The 12,266-nt window shown below is 32.3% G+C and overlaps 1 protein-coding gene across 1 annotated transcript; it reads left to right on the top strand.

Annotated features, from left to right (window-relative positions):
- The first annotated feature begins 1,437 nt into the window (after nt 1–1,437).
- Nucleotides 1,438–8,373, top strand: LOC142614040 (AT-hook motif nuclear-localized protein 1). Its single transcript, XM_075786565.1, has 6 exons — nt 1,438–1,516; nt 2,046–2,381; nt 4,776–4,843; nt 6,250–6,381; nt 7,422–7,583; nt 7,810–8,373. The coding sequence occupies exons 2-6, from the start codon at nt 2,048–2,050 to the stop codon at nt 8,032–8,034; spliced, it is 921 nt and encodes a 306-aa protein (XP_075642680.1). The 5' UTR covers nt 1,438–1,516; nt 2,046–2,047; the 3' UTR covers nt 8,035–8,373.
- Nucleotides 8,374–12,266: the final 3,893 nt, after the last annotated feature.

Below are 12,266 nucleotides of genomic sequence, written 5' to 3'. Positions count from 1 at the left end.
TAAAATTATGGACACATGACACAAAATTATAATATAATTGTAATTGAAATTAATATAATATATATAATATAAGTGCTACAAATAGACCAAAGAACATTTGAACATTATAGGAACATTTGAATATATATTTTTTCTCAGTAATTGAATCAAGATAGGACAAACTTAGATACAATATCTTAAATGTTGTTCTTTCGGTTCCCTTTTTAAGATTCAACCATGTGATTACTTAATAAAAAAATATACTTCCATCCTATAAGAAAAAATCCACATGACAAAATCTTGCCCATCAAAATAATATTTGTTCACTTACCATGCATATATTACTGAAAGATGTTACGTCCATCACATTTTTACAACAAATCACATGTGGTTAGTTGTTATAGGTTTAAATTTGAACTTAACAATAAGATTATTTTTTTGCTTCAACAATAACAACTAATAATAACCTGTCACTTAAGATTTATTGTAAAATGTTGTGAAAATATTATAGACATATCATTTCTTTGTAATCCTGGACAAACTACAAACACTTTGTGAGTTGTGACACAAGAAATAAGATATCTCATTAATATTTTAGGTGGAAGCTACATTCACAAGTTATGGGTGAGCAGAATTATCACTGTCTGTGAATTTGAATAACTTATTTCTGGCCAATTTGCTTGTCAAATGTGGTTTACCAAAGTCAGCATTTTGGCAATGAAGGTTGAAACAGAAAATTATATACGTTTTGCTTAAGCAAAAGATTGCACTACTGTGTTTTGTTTCTTTCTGTTATGGTTCACTTTTCTCATAATTTTTTTTTTCCCTTTCCCTAGACTGGAGTAACTTGTATTCTACTCTCCTCTTAACTTTTCATTATAAATGAAGAGGATATTTTTTATAAATCCATAGAAAAAGAAGAAGGAATATACTGTTTAAAGGGGGAAAAAAGCAAAAATGAAAATGTTGACTCTAAGGCTTTAATTTGCTTTTAAAATTTATGATTTTGCTTATGCATTTATCAGTATTGGTAGTTACAAGCCAATGCTTGTCACAAAGCCCCAAAAAAAGGGGATGCTTGCCTTAGACAATTGTTTCCCTTACTAAACAATTTCTTCAATTCTTGGCAACCAAATTTTACTTTTCGTTCACCTAAATGATATAATATTTAATAGTATAAAAAAAGACATAATATTATATTAATAAAAATACTTGATGATGATAATAATTACTATCATTTCACTTTGCCCACTTGTACACAAAAAAAATAATTTAAAAGATGAAAAAGAAAAAACAAAACAAAAAATAAAGATAATAATCTTCTACCCACTTTCAATTTAATTTTATATTATATATCTCTACCAGATTCCAACCAAAACCGAAATGTCATATTTTTTATCATAAAATATTAAATCATCACAAAAAAATTCATTATTGCCCATTATTCAAAACATTTTCTTTTTCAATTTTATTAATCACAATTCGGACAGTCTTTATGAAAGTTAGACACCCAATTAGCTAATACAACAAAAACAAGGTTTCTTATTATCTCACCAATTTTCCATTCAAATCCCAAAATCAAAAATCACAGAGCACAAAAATCCACTCTTTTTTATTTTTATTTTTCTTCTCAATCTCACTCTATTTTCCTAAAAAATAAAAACATTATTTTTCGAAATAAATTAAAATTTAGATCATCACACTTCCAGCTCTGTTTCAGCTAAGCTCTGCAACTGTCTTAAGTTTTGCAGATAAAGAAGCTCACTGAAATACCTTTTCTTTTAGTTCTTCTTCTAGTTTTAACACTTAGAAAAGCAGTTTCACTAGCTTTCAAAGCTCAAATCTTTTTTCACTTTTTTATTTTTATTTTTTTTATTTTTTTGCAAAATTTATTTTCTGGGTTTTGTGTTTGAACTTGAAGTTCGAATTTTCCTTTCTTTTGGGTTCTAAACTTTTTTTTCAAAAATTCTAGAACTTGTTTTTTTGGTGATTTAGATTAAGAATAAAAATGGGTTTTTGATATTAAGCTCATAGAATAAATTTTTATTTTTTTTTGTGGGGTTTAGCTATGGAAGCAAGTAGTGGTGTTACAGTAGTGGGATCAGATGCTCCGTCGGACTATCATGTAGCTCCGAGGTCCGAAGCCGCTGGATCCGCGGCTCCTCCGGCGACGGCTCCGGCTCCGGCAGTTGCGGCACCGCCGGGTATGGCGGCGCCGGCGAAGAAGAAGAGAGGTCGGCCAAGGAAGTATGGTCTGGATGGGAGTGTAACGATGGCACTGTCACCGAAGCCAATATCGTCGTCGGCACCGCCGCCGGTGATAGATTTCTCGTCGGAGAAGCGCGGGAAAGTGAAGCCGGCGAGCTCAGTGAACAAGACCAAGTTTGAGGTTGAGAATATAGGTAATGGTGGTGACATACTTAAAAAAAAATGTTTGTTGCTGACATAGACACATACCCTTTCGAAAATTTTAAATGTTATGTGACTTGTATGCATGTTTTATGGTTAAAGATTAAAATTTTTTTATTTTTATTTTTGGGTGTTTATTTGTGTTTTGCATGTGAGTTTTGGTTTGGTTTTATGGGGGTGATTTGGGGTTTAGGGGATTCTTGTTGGGTAGGTGTGGGACCTCTGATTAGATGCCCTTAACTGAGATCTTGATGTATGTGGTAGTTCTGAAAAGATAAGTGAGTCTTGTGGGTTGGTATGGGAATGATGGAATCTTCTTAGTATGGTTGTCATTTGGCACTTCTCACCTTTTTATAGGAAGAAAAATTTGTGGAAGGTGCCAATTTGGGGAGTGCCTGCTAAAAAGTCTGCAGCTGATAGTGAACAGACTCTGCCACTTTGGACTTGAAACCTGTCTGTCTTCAACTTGCTGACATGATCTACTGGGGAAAAAGAAGATACAAGTTGTTGTTTCCACGTTCTGTAGTTTCTTTCTGCTCTACGTTGTTGGTTGCTTGGAATATAGTTGAAGTAACTCCAGGTCTTTTTACTTTTTTTTTTTTTTACTCTTTTGTTCTTTTGATTCTGTCTACCAAGTGAGTCAGGAATCTGAATGTACATTGGAGCTTTTAGTTTTTGCCTTTCTCTTACCCTGCTCCTCTTATGTCTGGTCAGACTTCAGGGTACTAGGTACTTCTTCAAGATGCCTTTTTATCTTTCTATAGGAATATCTACCAGGACAGACATCAATGCCTGTAAAGATGTTCATTAATATCTTATCCTGTTGACTTCATTTGTGCTGATGGAGATTTAGATTCCAAGCCATTAATCATTATAGGAGAACAAAATACTTAAGTTTTGATTACTCTTTCCCCAAATTAACAATAAGGATTAGGAAAGTTCTATATTGAGCCAGTGTTGGGTTGTCTGTGGATTTTAAGGTGGATTGGAGAGTTACAAGATAGCTTTGGTTTTAAAAAGATCATTTTTACTTCTTTCCTTTTTCGGATTCTATGTTATTGTTTTTTTTTTTTTTGACTTATTTCCTATTGGGTAAAACTTAGGTATAGTTCCTTACGTGTTATACTTTAGGTTCCCAATTAAAGTCAACCATGTGGATGCATTGGCTCATGAGTCACGTGGTTGAATTTAATTGTCCTTGGAAAAAATAACATTTTCTACAATGCATTGGTCAATGTAGCCATGTAGTTGAATTTAATTGGAGAACCTAAAGTGGAACACCTAAGGAATTGAACTTAAGTTTTTCCCTTTCCTGTTCCCCTTACCAAAAGCAAGATATTGATTTATAGGAAGAAGAAAGAAGTTTGCTAGTTTTTCAGTTCATCAAGAGGCCTAATTTATTTTTTAAATTCTTGCTTAGATGCATTGGATTCTTGGATTTAAACAACTATTTCAAACGATTCTAAACTTAAAAAATTTTAAAAATAAAAATAAAAAACAACATTTCAAACCGCATATCATAGCTGGATAACAAAATCTACTAATGCTATTCGAAAGTAATTGCAAACAACTTTCACCTCTTAATATTGACATAGGAAGATATTTTTTTTACCACCCAGCATGACCTGGTCTTTTGTCCAGCAGACTTCAATTGTCATGCCAATTACTACAGAGATTCCTGATACTGAAACATGTACTGAAAATTGGATTTGAAATTCAATAGGAAAATAATGAAGTGTTAAGAGTACATTTATGAGGATAAACTTAATAGAATCCTGTTCAAGTGATGAATTTCACTTGATGAATTATTTGCAGCTAAAGAAGAGGTAATTTAGAAGCTCTACACTGAGATCCGTCATTTCTCAGAATTTGACTCTCTGATCTGAGGACTCTGGTCTTTTTATTTTTTTATCCTTATGCAATGTAGTACCAGTGAAAAAAAAAAATCCTGTAACAAGATGCAAAATTTAAATAATGGTCATTTTTGTATTTTTTAATTTCTTTTGAGTGTGTTAGTGGTATGCATTGCATGAGTACATAATGAAAAAAATTAATATTTTATCAATTAAATATGATCAGTGATGAAATCATAGTTGTTTTGCTGTAAGAGGATGATATAACCCTTTGTATATGGTCAGTGATGAAGCCATATTTTGTTTTTTGTAAGAGAATGATTTATCCCTGTACTTCAAGTCTTTGCATGATTTGTTAAATATGGTAGATGGCAGTTCTATAAGAGAAACTATGAGATTTTTATATATTTTTTTAATTATTAACTCTTAGAAAAATAAAAAATGGGAACATGTTACATGTTTAGCTTGTAATTTACAAATATTTTGCTAAGAGGTCCTTATTATGTTCACTGATATTTTAAGAATCTTCTGTAGGTGAATGGGTTGCGTGCTCTGTTGGTGCCAATTTTACACCGCATATCATCACTGTTAATTCCGGCGAGGTAATTGTTGAAAATAACAGGTGTCTTTTAAATGTATGACATGTATTGCAAGAAATTTCATTATTTGAGGTTCGGTTGGCCTGGGCATTATATGGATGACAATCTTTGGTTCCAAATTTTTGGTCCTTACTCTGATTTTTACTATAGACTGTACCAAGTTAAATTTCAATGTAGGAGAGGAAAGCCTAGTGGATCCCCTTTGGCCTTTGAACGAAGATAGAATTGGACTAAATCCTTTGCTTTGTGACATGTTTATTTATTGTATTACACAGGGATCCTTTTCTCCTTGGGATTATTATGTCTTAACATATAAATACTTGTGCAAATTTGGTTTCTGTTTCATTTAATTAAAAATATCTGTGCTTTCTTCTTCTGAGTGGATTGAAGTTTTAGAAAAGAAATCATAATTAGGTATAATGACAGGCATTAATTTCCTTGTATTGCCAATTCCTTATATTATCTTCCCATTGCATGTCTTAGCTATAAATGTCGTGTAATCTCTAATGCATTGTAAATGCAATAATGTATTTTAGTAGACCTCAGCTTTTTCATCATCTTCTTCTTCTTCTTTTTTTGATGACGTGGAACCTCACCAAGGCAGGGCCCAAAGGGCCCCACCCTTAGAGAGTAAACCCTAGATACCTGCAATTGCTTGCAAACCACAAGAATCGGGTAAGTGAGGGTGTCTTGTGGGGGATTGAACCAGGGCACTCCAGCTGGACTGGGATTTGTCTGCTAGCTGACTAATCGGCCCTCACCCTCACCGGAATCGTCAGCTTCTTTGTTCATTATATGTCATGTATGTTGATGAGTACATTAAAACAGAAAACACATAAAAACAAGTTTTTGTAATTAGGAAAAGAATCCTGCTGAACTTTACTCTTCCTCTTTCTAAAAAGGTCAAATCTGGTTGATTTTCTAATTTCGGCTTAATGTGGAAACTGTTAAACTTCTGGAACCCTTTAAATCAATGGGAATTATATGGTCAAAGTTGTGTACATGTGGACTTTTGTATTTGACTACATCTTTGGGGACCTCAAAAGCTTCAATGGCCACCAAACTTTGCCATTATGCCTTTATGTCAACTGCATCCCTTGGGATCATAGTGCACCAAGTAAGCTTTTAAACAGAGTATAATTATTTCAATCTAATATTATAAGTTATACTGGCTTTAGAGAGATAATGTCCTCTGCAATTAAGTTTGCATTTTATATACGGCTCCAAATCCATTCCGATTCACCTGTATCAAACACATCCTAGTAGAATTGTAGAAAATGAAAATCATATTTTGTAGTACTACTTTAGCATGATTGCTATCTGTATGCTTCTTACTTTTGATGACTGATTCAAGCAAGCAAGTAAATTGATTTTTATCATAAAGGTGATGTTCTTCTTTGTTGTTTTAGGATGTTACAATGAAGATCATATCCTTTTCTCAGCAAGGACCTCGAGCTATATGCATTCTCTCTGCAAATGGTGTGATATCGAGTGTCACACTCCGTCAGCCTGATTCTTCTGGGGGTACATTGACATATGAGGTAAGCATATTATCCCTCTTTAATTAGATGAGTATTGATAACTTTGTTCAGTTTGATGACACTGTTGAAGTATTTCAGATAATGTGTTGCTTTAACGGTTGTATGTTTGGCTTTCATTTTGCACTGTTAAAATTTGTATTTAATAGACGTATTTTACGCACACTGTTGTGTTACTGAAAGCATCTGTTTTTCCTTAACTGCCTAACATTCATTCAAATAGTCCTAGTGGGTTGCCGGTTATTTCCTGAATGTTGTGCTAAAAATTTTAAGGTTTCATAATGTAGTTGAAGATAATTTCTGATTCTAATGTTATGGAACTTTGGATGAAACTTGCCTACACTTGCATAAGGAATAGACTCAAGTGAGGTGGCTTCCACCTTATTATTATTTTTATTATTATCATTTTTAAAGCACAAAAATATGACTAGCCCTCTGAGGCTTTAGTTTATAGTAAGCAGGTCAAGATCAAGTTAAACTTGATGTAAGCAATGTTACACCACCTAATACTTTTGATTGAATTAATGTTTTGAAAATCTCACAGTTGGATTTTATGTTCTCTATATTCTAAATACACATGCCAAGTTTTGCAAATCAGATGTTTATTATTTGATACATAAGTTCATCTTTTATGCATAATTTTAAAATATAAAAAACTGGTCATCCCTACCCTGTAGGCCTTGCTAGAATCTGCCCAGAGAAAATACAGCTCCCCTAGCTTTCCCTTTCTGGTTATTGATTTATGTTCAGCCATGTTGACTGCTTCATTAGAGGGGGGGGAGGGGGGGGGGGGGGAGGGGGATTTCATTTATGTTGTATATTAGTCTCAACATTAGATCAGCTGGTTTTGTCTGCCAGTTAGTTGTAATAAGCCCTGTCCTAGGAGTGCAGTTTTCAGTCTTGTTGATTTATTATGACATCATTGGCATTGTTGAACATCTCATCAGCCATTTTCTCATTATATCCTACTATTATGTATATACCAATTTCTGAAAGTATTGAGTTTTTTTATTATGTTAAACTATCTTCCGCTGTTCTTACAGGGTCGTTTTGAGATATTGTCATTATCTGGATCATTCATGCCAACTGATAGTGGAGGAACAAGGAGCAGATCTGGTGGGATGAGTGTCTCATTAGCAAGTCCAGATGGACGTGTAGTAGGTGGTGGAGTTGCTGGTCTATTAGTAGCTGCAAGTCCTGTGCAGGCATGTCTTTTATCTTTACAAATTATCATTCTTCTCTTATTTAATTGGTACAAAATAAAAATGAGAAGATAGAGTACATTCCAAACTTCTGGGAAGCATGCTGTTGATGCACTACAGAACCATCTCGGCAGGATGTCCTTGTAAAAACTGATGATTGTTACAGATTAGTTAGTCAAAGCATTGAGGAGACATTCTGATGTTTTTCCTTTTTGTTGGTATGAATCAGATTGTAGTAGGAAGTTTTCTGTCAGGGAACCAGCATGAGCAGAAGCCTAAGAAACAGAAACATGACTATGTAACAACTGCCACACCAACTGCAGCTGTTCCTATATCTAGTGCAGATCCTAAACTCTCATCTTCCACGTCATTCCGTGGAGATAACTGGTCTTCAATGCCACCAGACTCAAGAAATAAGCCTACTGACATTAATGTATCTTTGCCTGGAGGGTAATATAATACGACTTCACATTGTTGTGCAATATGAGGTTTGTTCCTGACCACCATTGGTAATCAAACTCCATTAGTTGGATCTTTGTTTGGTCTGTAAACATTTGGACTATATGTTAGTACCCGCATGTTGTTTCCCATCAGGAATTTCAGCCCCCCTTTCTATTTTAGGTAGTATTTATATTAGTTAGCTGAGTGTAGGCTTTGTGCCATGTAGAATAGTTTGATGTAATATCTACACCAGGGTCTGTTCTTTGGAGTGATGTATTGTGATTTCAAAGTTGTTTTAGACATTCAGAACTCATTTCTCCAATGGTTTTGTTAATGTCAATTTTTTCAGAAATGGTTCACCAGCCAGAGGAAAAAAAAGAGCCGACTGCATATATATATATAGGATCATTTTGGTCCTATTTCAAGGTGCCAAATCCTGTTCTAGACCAAGCCCCAGGGAAAAGATTAATTTCAATGTTTACTGCAGATATCAAAGAATATGATTATCAATTTGAATATTCCATTCCCAGCAAATTTCTTGCTTCAGGGTTTGAAGTTAATTATGGTTAATGATGGTTATCCTCTTGAAATATAAATTGTTTATTCATATTGTGGATATCATGGTTAAAATTTTAATCTAATGACAACAACCACCAATACAGATAAGATTGGAGGTGCCTTTTTTGGATGGGGGACAGCAAATGTCTCAAGTGCCTTGAACGTGCTTCAAAGTCTTGAATTGGCAAAGAAACTGCAAAGAGGGAAAGAAAAAAAAAATATTAAGAAAGCAATTGAATAATTATAATATTTTAGTTTGTTACCTAAGGTTAATTGGTTAAAATATTACCAAACCTTTTGTTTTATGGATACACGGTTGAGTAGTCTAGAGCACATGCCATCACGTTGTGACTTGATTAAAAAAATTACCTATGCTATACTTTTCTGAATGAAGAGAAACCTAGTCCAGATTTTGGTTACAATGAATATATTACCAATGGGGTCGTCAATTCTTAGAATTGACTAATTAAATAAATATGTAGAACTCCCTCACTAAAGAACTTCATCACACAGATGGATAACTTTTTTTTATTTTTTAATAAATAAAAAAAAGTATTGTCCAAACTTTTTGGCCAGATTATTTTTTTCCCTATTTATTAGACATTATGAAAATTTCATAAACTGATAATATGATAGATGAAACTTGAAACTTATATGTTTACGGTGAGTCCTTCAAGTCTATTGAGCTTACCATCCAAATATCTTCAATAAAACTATTTGCATACGTAGATTTAGCACTGAAAAACAAGGTGATTTTTCCATTTATTTTATGTTGGCTGTTAAGCCGGTGTGTGGAGATTTTCTGGCAATACCATGTTCCACAAGCTCCCATGGTATCTTTCATTTTTTAAATAAAATTCCCTTGGTATCTAAAATTTTTTTTCATTGGAATAATCAGAGCTTGATTTTGTAATTAAATAAATCAGATAGATAAAACCTACACTAGCAAGATTATGGGCCTTAAGGCTCTTGCGGTTAAAAAAAAGTGTGTTTTTCTCTAAGGGTTTAGATTGACCACACACACACACACACACACAAACAAACAAAGGTTTGCATGACTCTTTATTTTTTTTTTGGGTAAGTAAAGAGTCCATTTCATGTTTCTAAGCACATTGAGGCCTATAACCAAGTCAACGATTCAGATGCATCAGATCTAATTTAGTTAGCTCAAGTTAAGTTAATTGCCATTCTATCAACTTCACCCAATAAAAAAAAATTAAAAAAATCCAATTAGGATTTAATCATATCCCCAAATCAGGTATTCTGTCATTAAGGATAATAATTTTTCATACCAAAAGCTGGTGCTGTTGAATAGTATTGTTAAAAAAGACAAAGCTTGACTTTTATTTTATTTTTTATAAAAAATAAAAAATAAAAGACTTGCACATGTGTTCATTATTCTCAATTCACTTAACTTTTTGTTTGTTTTGAAGTAAAATATTTTATGGAAATTTTTTTCCTATTTTCAGATATTTGTTTACAAGTAAAATGTGGTCAAACTTGTAATCCAATTAAGATTTAATCATATCCTCAAATCTGGTGCTATTGAATAGGTTTGTAAAAAACGACAAAGCTTGACTTGTATTTTATTTTTTATAAATTAAAAAAAAAACTAAGATAAAGGACTCGCATATGTGTTCATTGTTCTCAATTCACTTAACATTTTGTTTGTTTTAAAGTAAAATATTTTATGAAAATTGTTTTTCTATTTTCAAATATTTGTTTATGGGTAAAATGTGGTCAAACTTGTAATCCAATTAGAATTTAATCATATCCTCAAATCAGGTATTTTGTCATTAAGGGTAATAATTTTTCATACAAAAAGCTGTTGTTGTTGAATAATATTTTTTTTTTTTTTTTTGAAAGCCAGTTGAATAGTGTTGTTAAAAAAGACAAAGCTTGACTTTTATTTTTTTTTTTATAAATTAAAAGAAATCTAAAATAAAGGACTCGTACATGTGTTCATTGTACTCAATTCACTTAACGTTTTGTTTGTTTTGAAGTAAAATATTTTATAGAAATTATTTTCCTATTTTCAGATATTTGTTTACGAGTAAATTGTGATCAAACTTGTAATCCAATTAGGAATTAATCATATACTCAAATATGGTATTCTATTATTAAGGGTAATAATTTTTCATACCAAAAGCTGGTGCTGTTGAATAGTACTGTAAAAAAAGACAAAGCTTGACTTTTATTTTATTTTTTATAAATAAAAAAAACTAAAATAAAGGACTCGCACATTGTTTTCAATTTACTTAAAGTTTTGTTTGTTTTGAAGTAAAATATTTTATGGAAATTATTTTCCTATTTTCAGATATTTGTTTACAGGTAAAATGTGGTCAAACCTGTATTCTAATTAGGATTTAATCATATCCTCAAATCAGGTATTCTATCATTAAGGGTAATAATTTTTCATACAAAAAGCTGCTATTGTTGAATAGTATTGTTAAAAAAGACAAAGCTTGACTTTTATTTTATTTTTTATAAATTAAAAAAAAAACTAAAATAAAGGACTCGCACATGTGTTCATTGTTCTCAATTCACTTAACGTTTTGTTTGTTTTGAAATAAAATAATTTATGGAAATTGTTTTCCTATTTTCAGATATTTGTTTACAGGTAATATGCGGTCAAACTTGTAAAATATTTTTTGTTGACTCTAAAGTCCTTTATAAAAATATGTAAAACATTTTACCTGTAAAATTTTATTAAAATATTTAAAAAAAAACACAAAGTGACCTCTCTCACACCCTATTTTGGGTGGTTAGGTCATCGGTCTTGTGGTCTGGGTAGTCAGTGCAAGCAATTTCGTTACCGTCAATGACGAGTGTTGGTGGGCCAGTGGCCAGAGCTACTACTCCAGAAACCAATTTTGTTCATTTTAACAACCGAAGTTGCTACTCTAACAACCAATGCTGACTGTCTTGTCACCAAAGACATTGTTTTGGCGATCAATGCCAAATGTTCAATAACTCAAGCCACTGTTCTGACTACCTGTGTTAGCTGTTCAGTCGTCAATGTCACCATTCCAGTGGTCCGGTCAATGGCTCCAGCGGCTAAACTACTGATTTTGGTGGTTTACTTGAAAAAATTTACTTATCATACTAACTCATAAAAATATTCTACTAAAATGTTCTACTAAAAATATTTTACATATAAATTTTTCACCAAAAAAATATTTTATATTTATTTCAAAACAAACGGAGTAGTTAATCCGGTGATACAAAACATGGAACCACCCGAGTGCTACAGTGGTAGCAACATAAATAAAGCCTCGACTTTTTAAGACACAATTTTATGGTTTTCATTCATTGGTATTTGGTAACTATCATGTCATGAAAATGTTACGTGTCATAACTGAGCTACCAAATTCAGACTATTCCCATTTTCAAAACTTCATCAAGGGTCTGTTTTGGTTGGAGGAGTGGAAAAGTGGGAGGATAAAAAATGGTGGGAAGATGAAAAAGTAGGAGGATAGAAAATTTTTTTTTTTTCTCATTTTTGTTTGGTTGAGAATGGAAAAGTAGAAGGATGAAAAAATGAGTTTGCATAAATTTACTCATATACTCTTATTGAAGAATGATACTTAATTAAAAAAAAAAAGTGACAAATAATCACAAAAAAAGAGTAATCATCCAATTTTATTAAAAAATAAAAATAATATCCCAAAAAAAAGAAGAGGCAAT

This window comes from Castanea sativa, chromosome 10, assembly GCF_040712315.1.
Source record: "Castanea sativa cultivar Marrone di Chiusa Pesio chromosome 10, ASM4071231v1".
NCBI lineage: Eukaryota > Viridiplantae > Streptophyta > Magnoliopsida > Fagales > Fagaceae > Castanea > Castanea sativa.
Note: the sequence above shows the minus strand (reverse complement) of the source record. Positions and strands in the feature narration are given on the sequence as shown.

Bases quoted from the DNA above. Each gene is read 5' to 3' on its own strand.
- LOC142614040 (XM_075786565.1), top strand. From the start codon at position 2,048: ATGGAAGCAAGTAGTGGTGTTACAGTAGTGGGATCAGATGCTCCGTCG. The intron at 2,382-4,775 runs GTAATGGTGGTG...AATCTTCTGTAG, and splicing joins GTTTGAGGTTGAGAATATAG to GTGAATGGGTTGCGTGCTCT. The intron at 4,844-6,249 runs GTAATTGTTGAA...TTGTTGTTTTAG, and splicing joins TCACTGTTAATTCCGGCGAG to GATGTTACAATGAAGATCAT.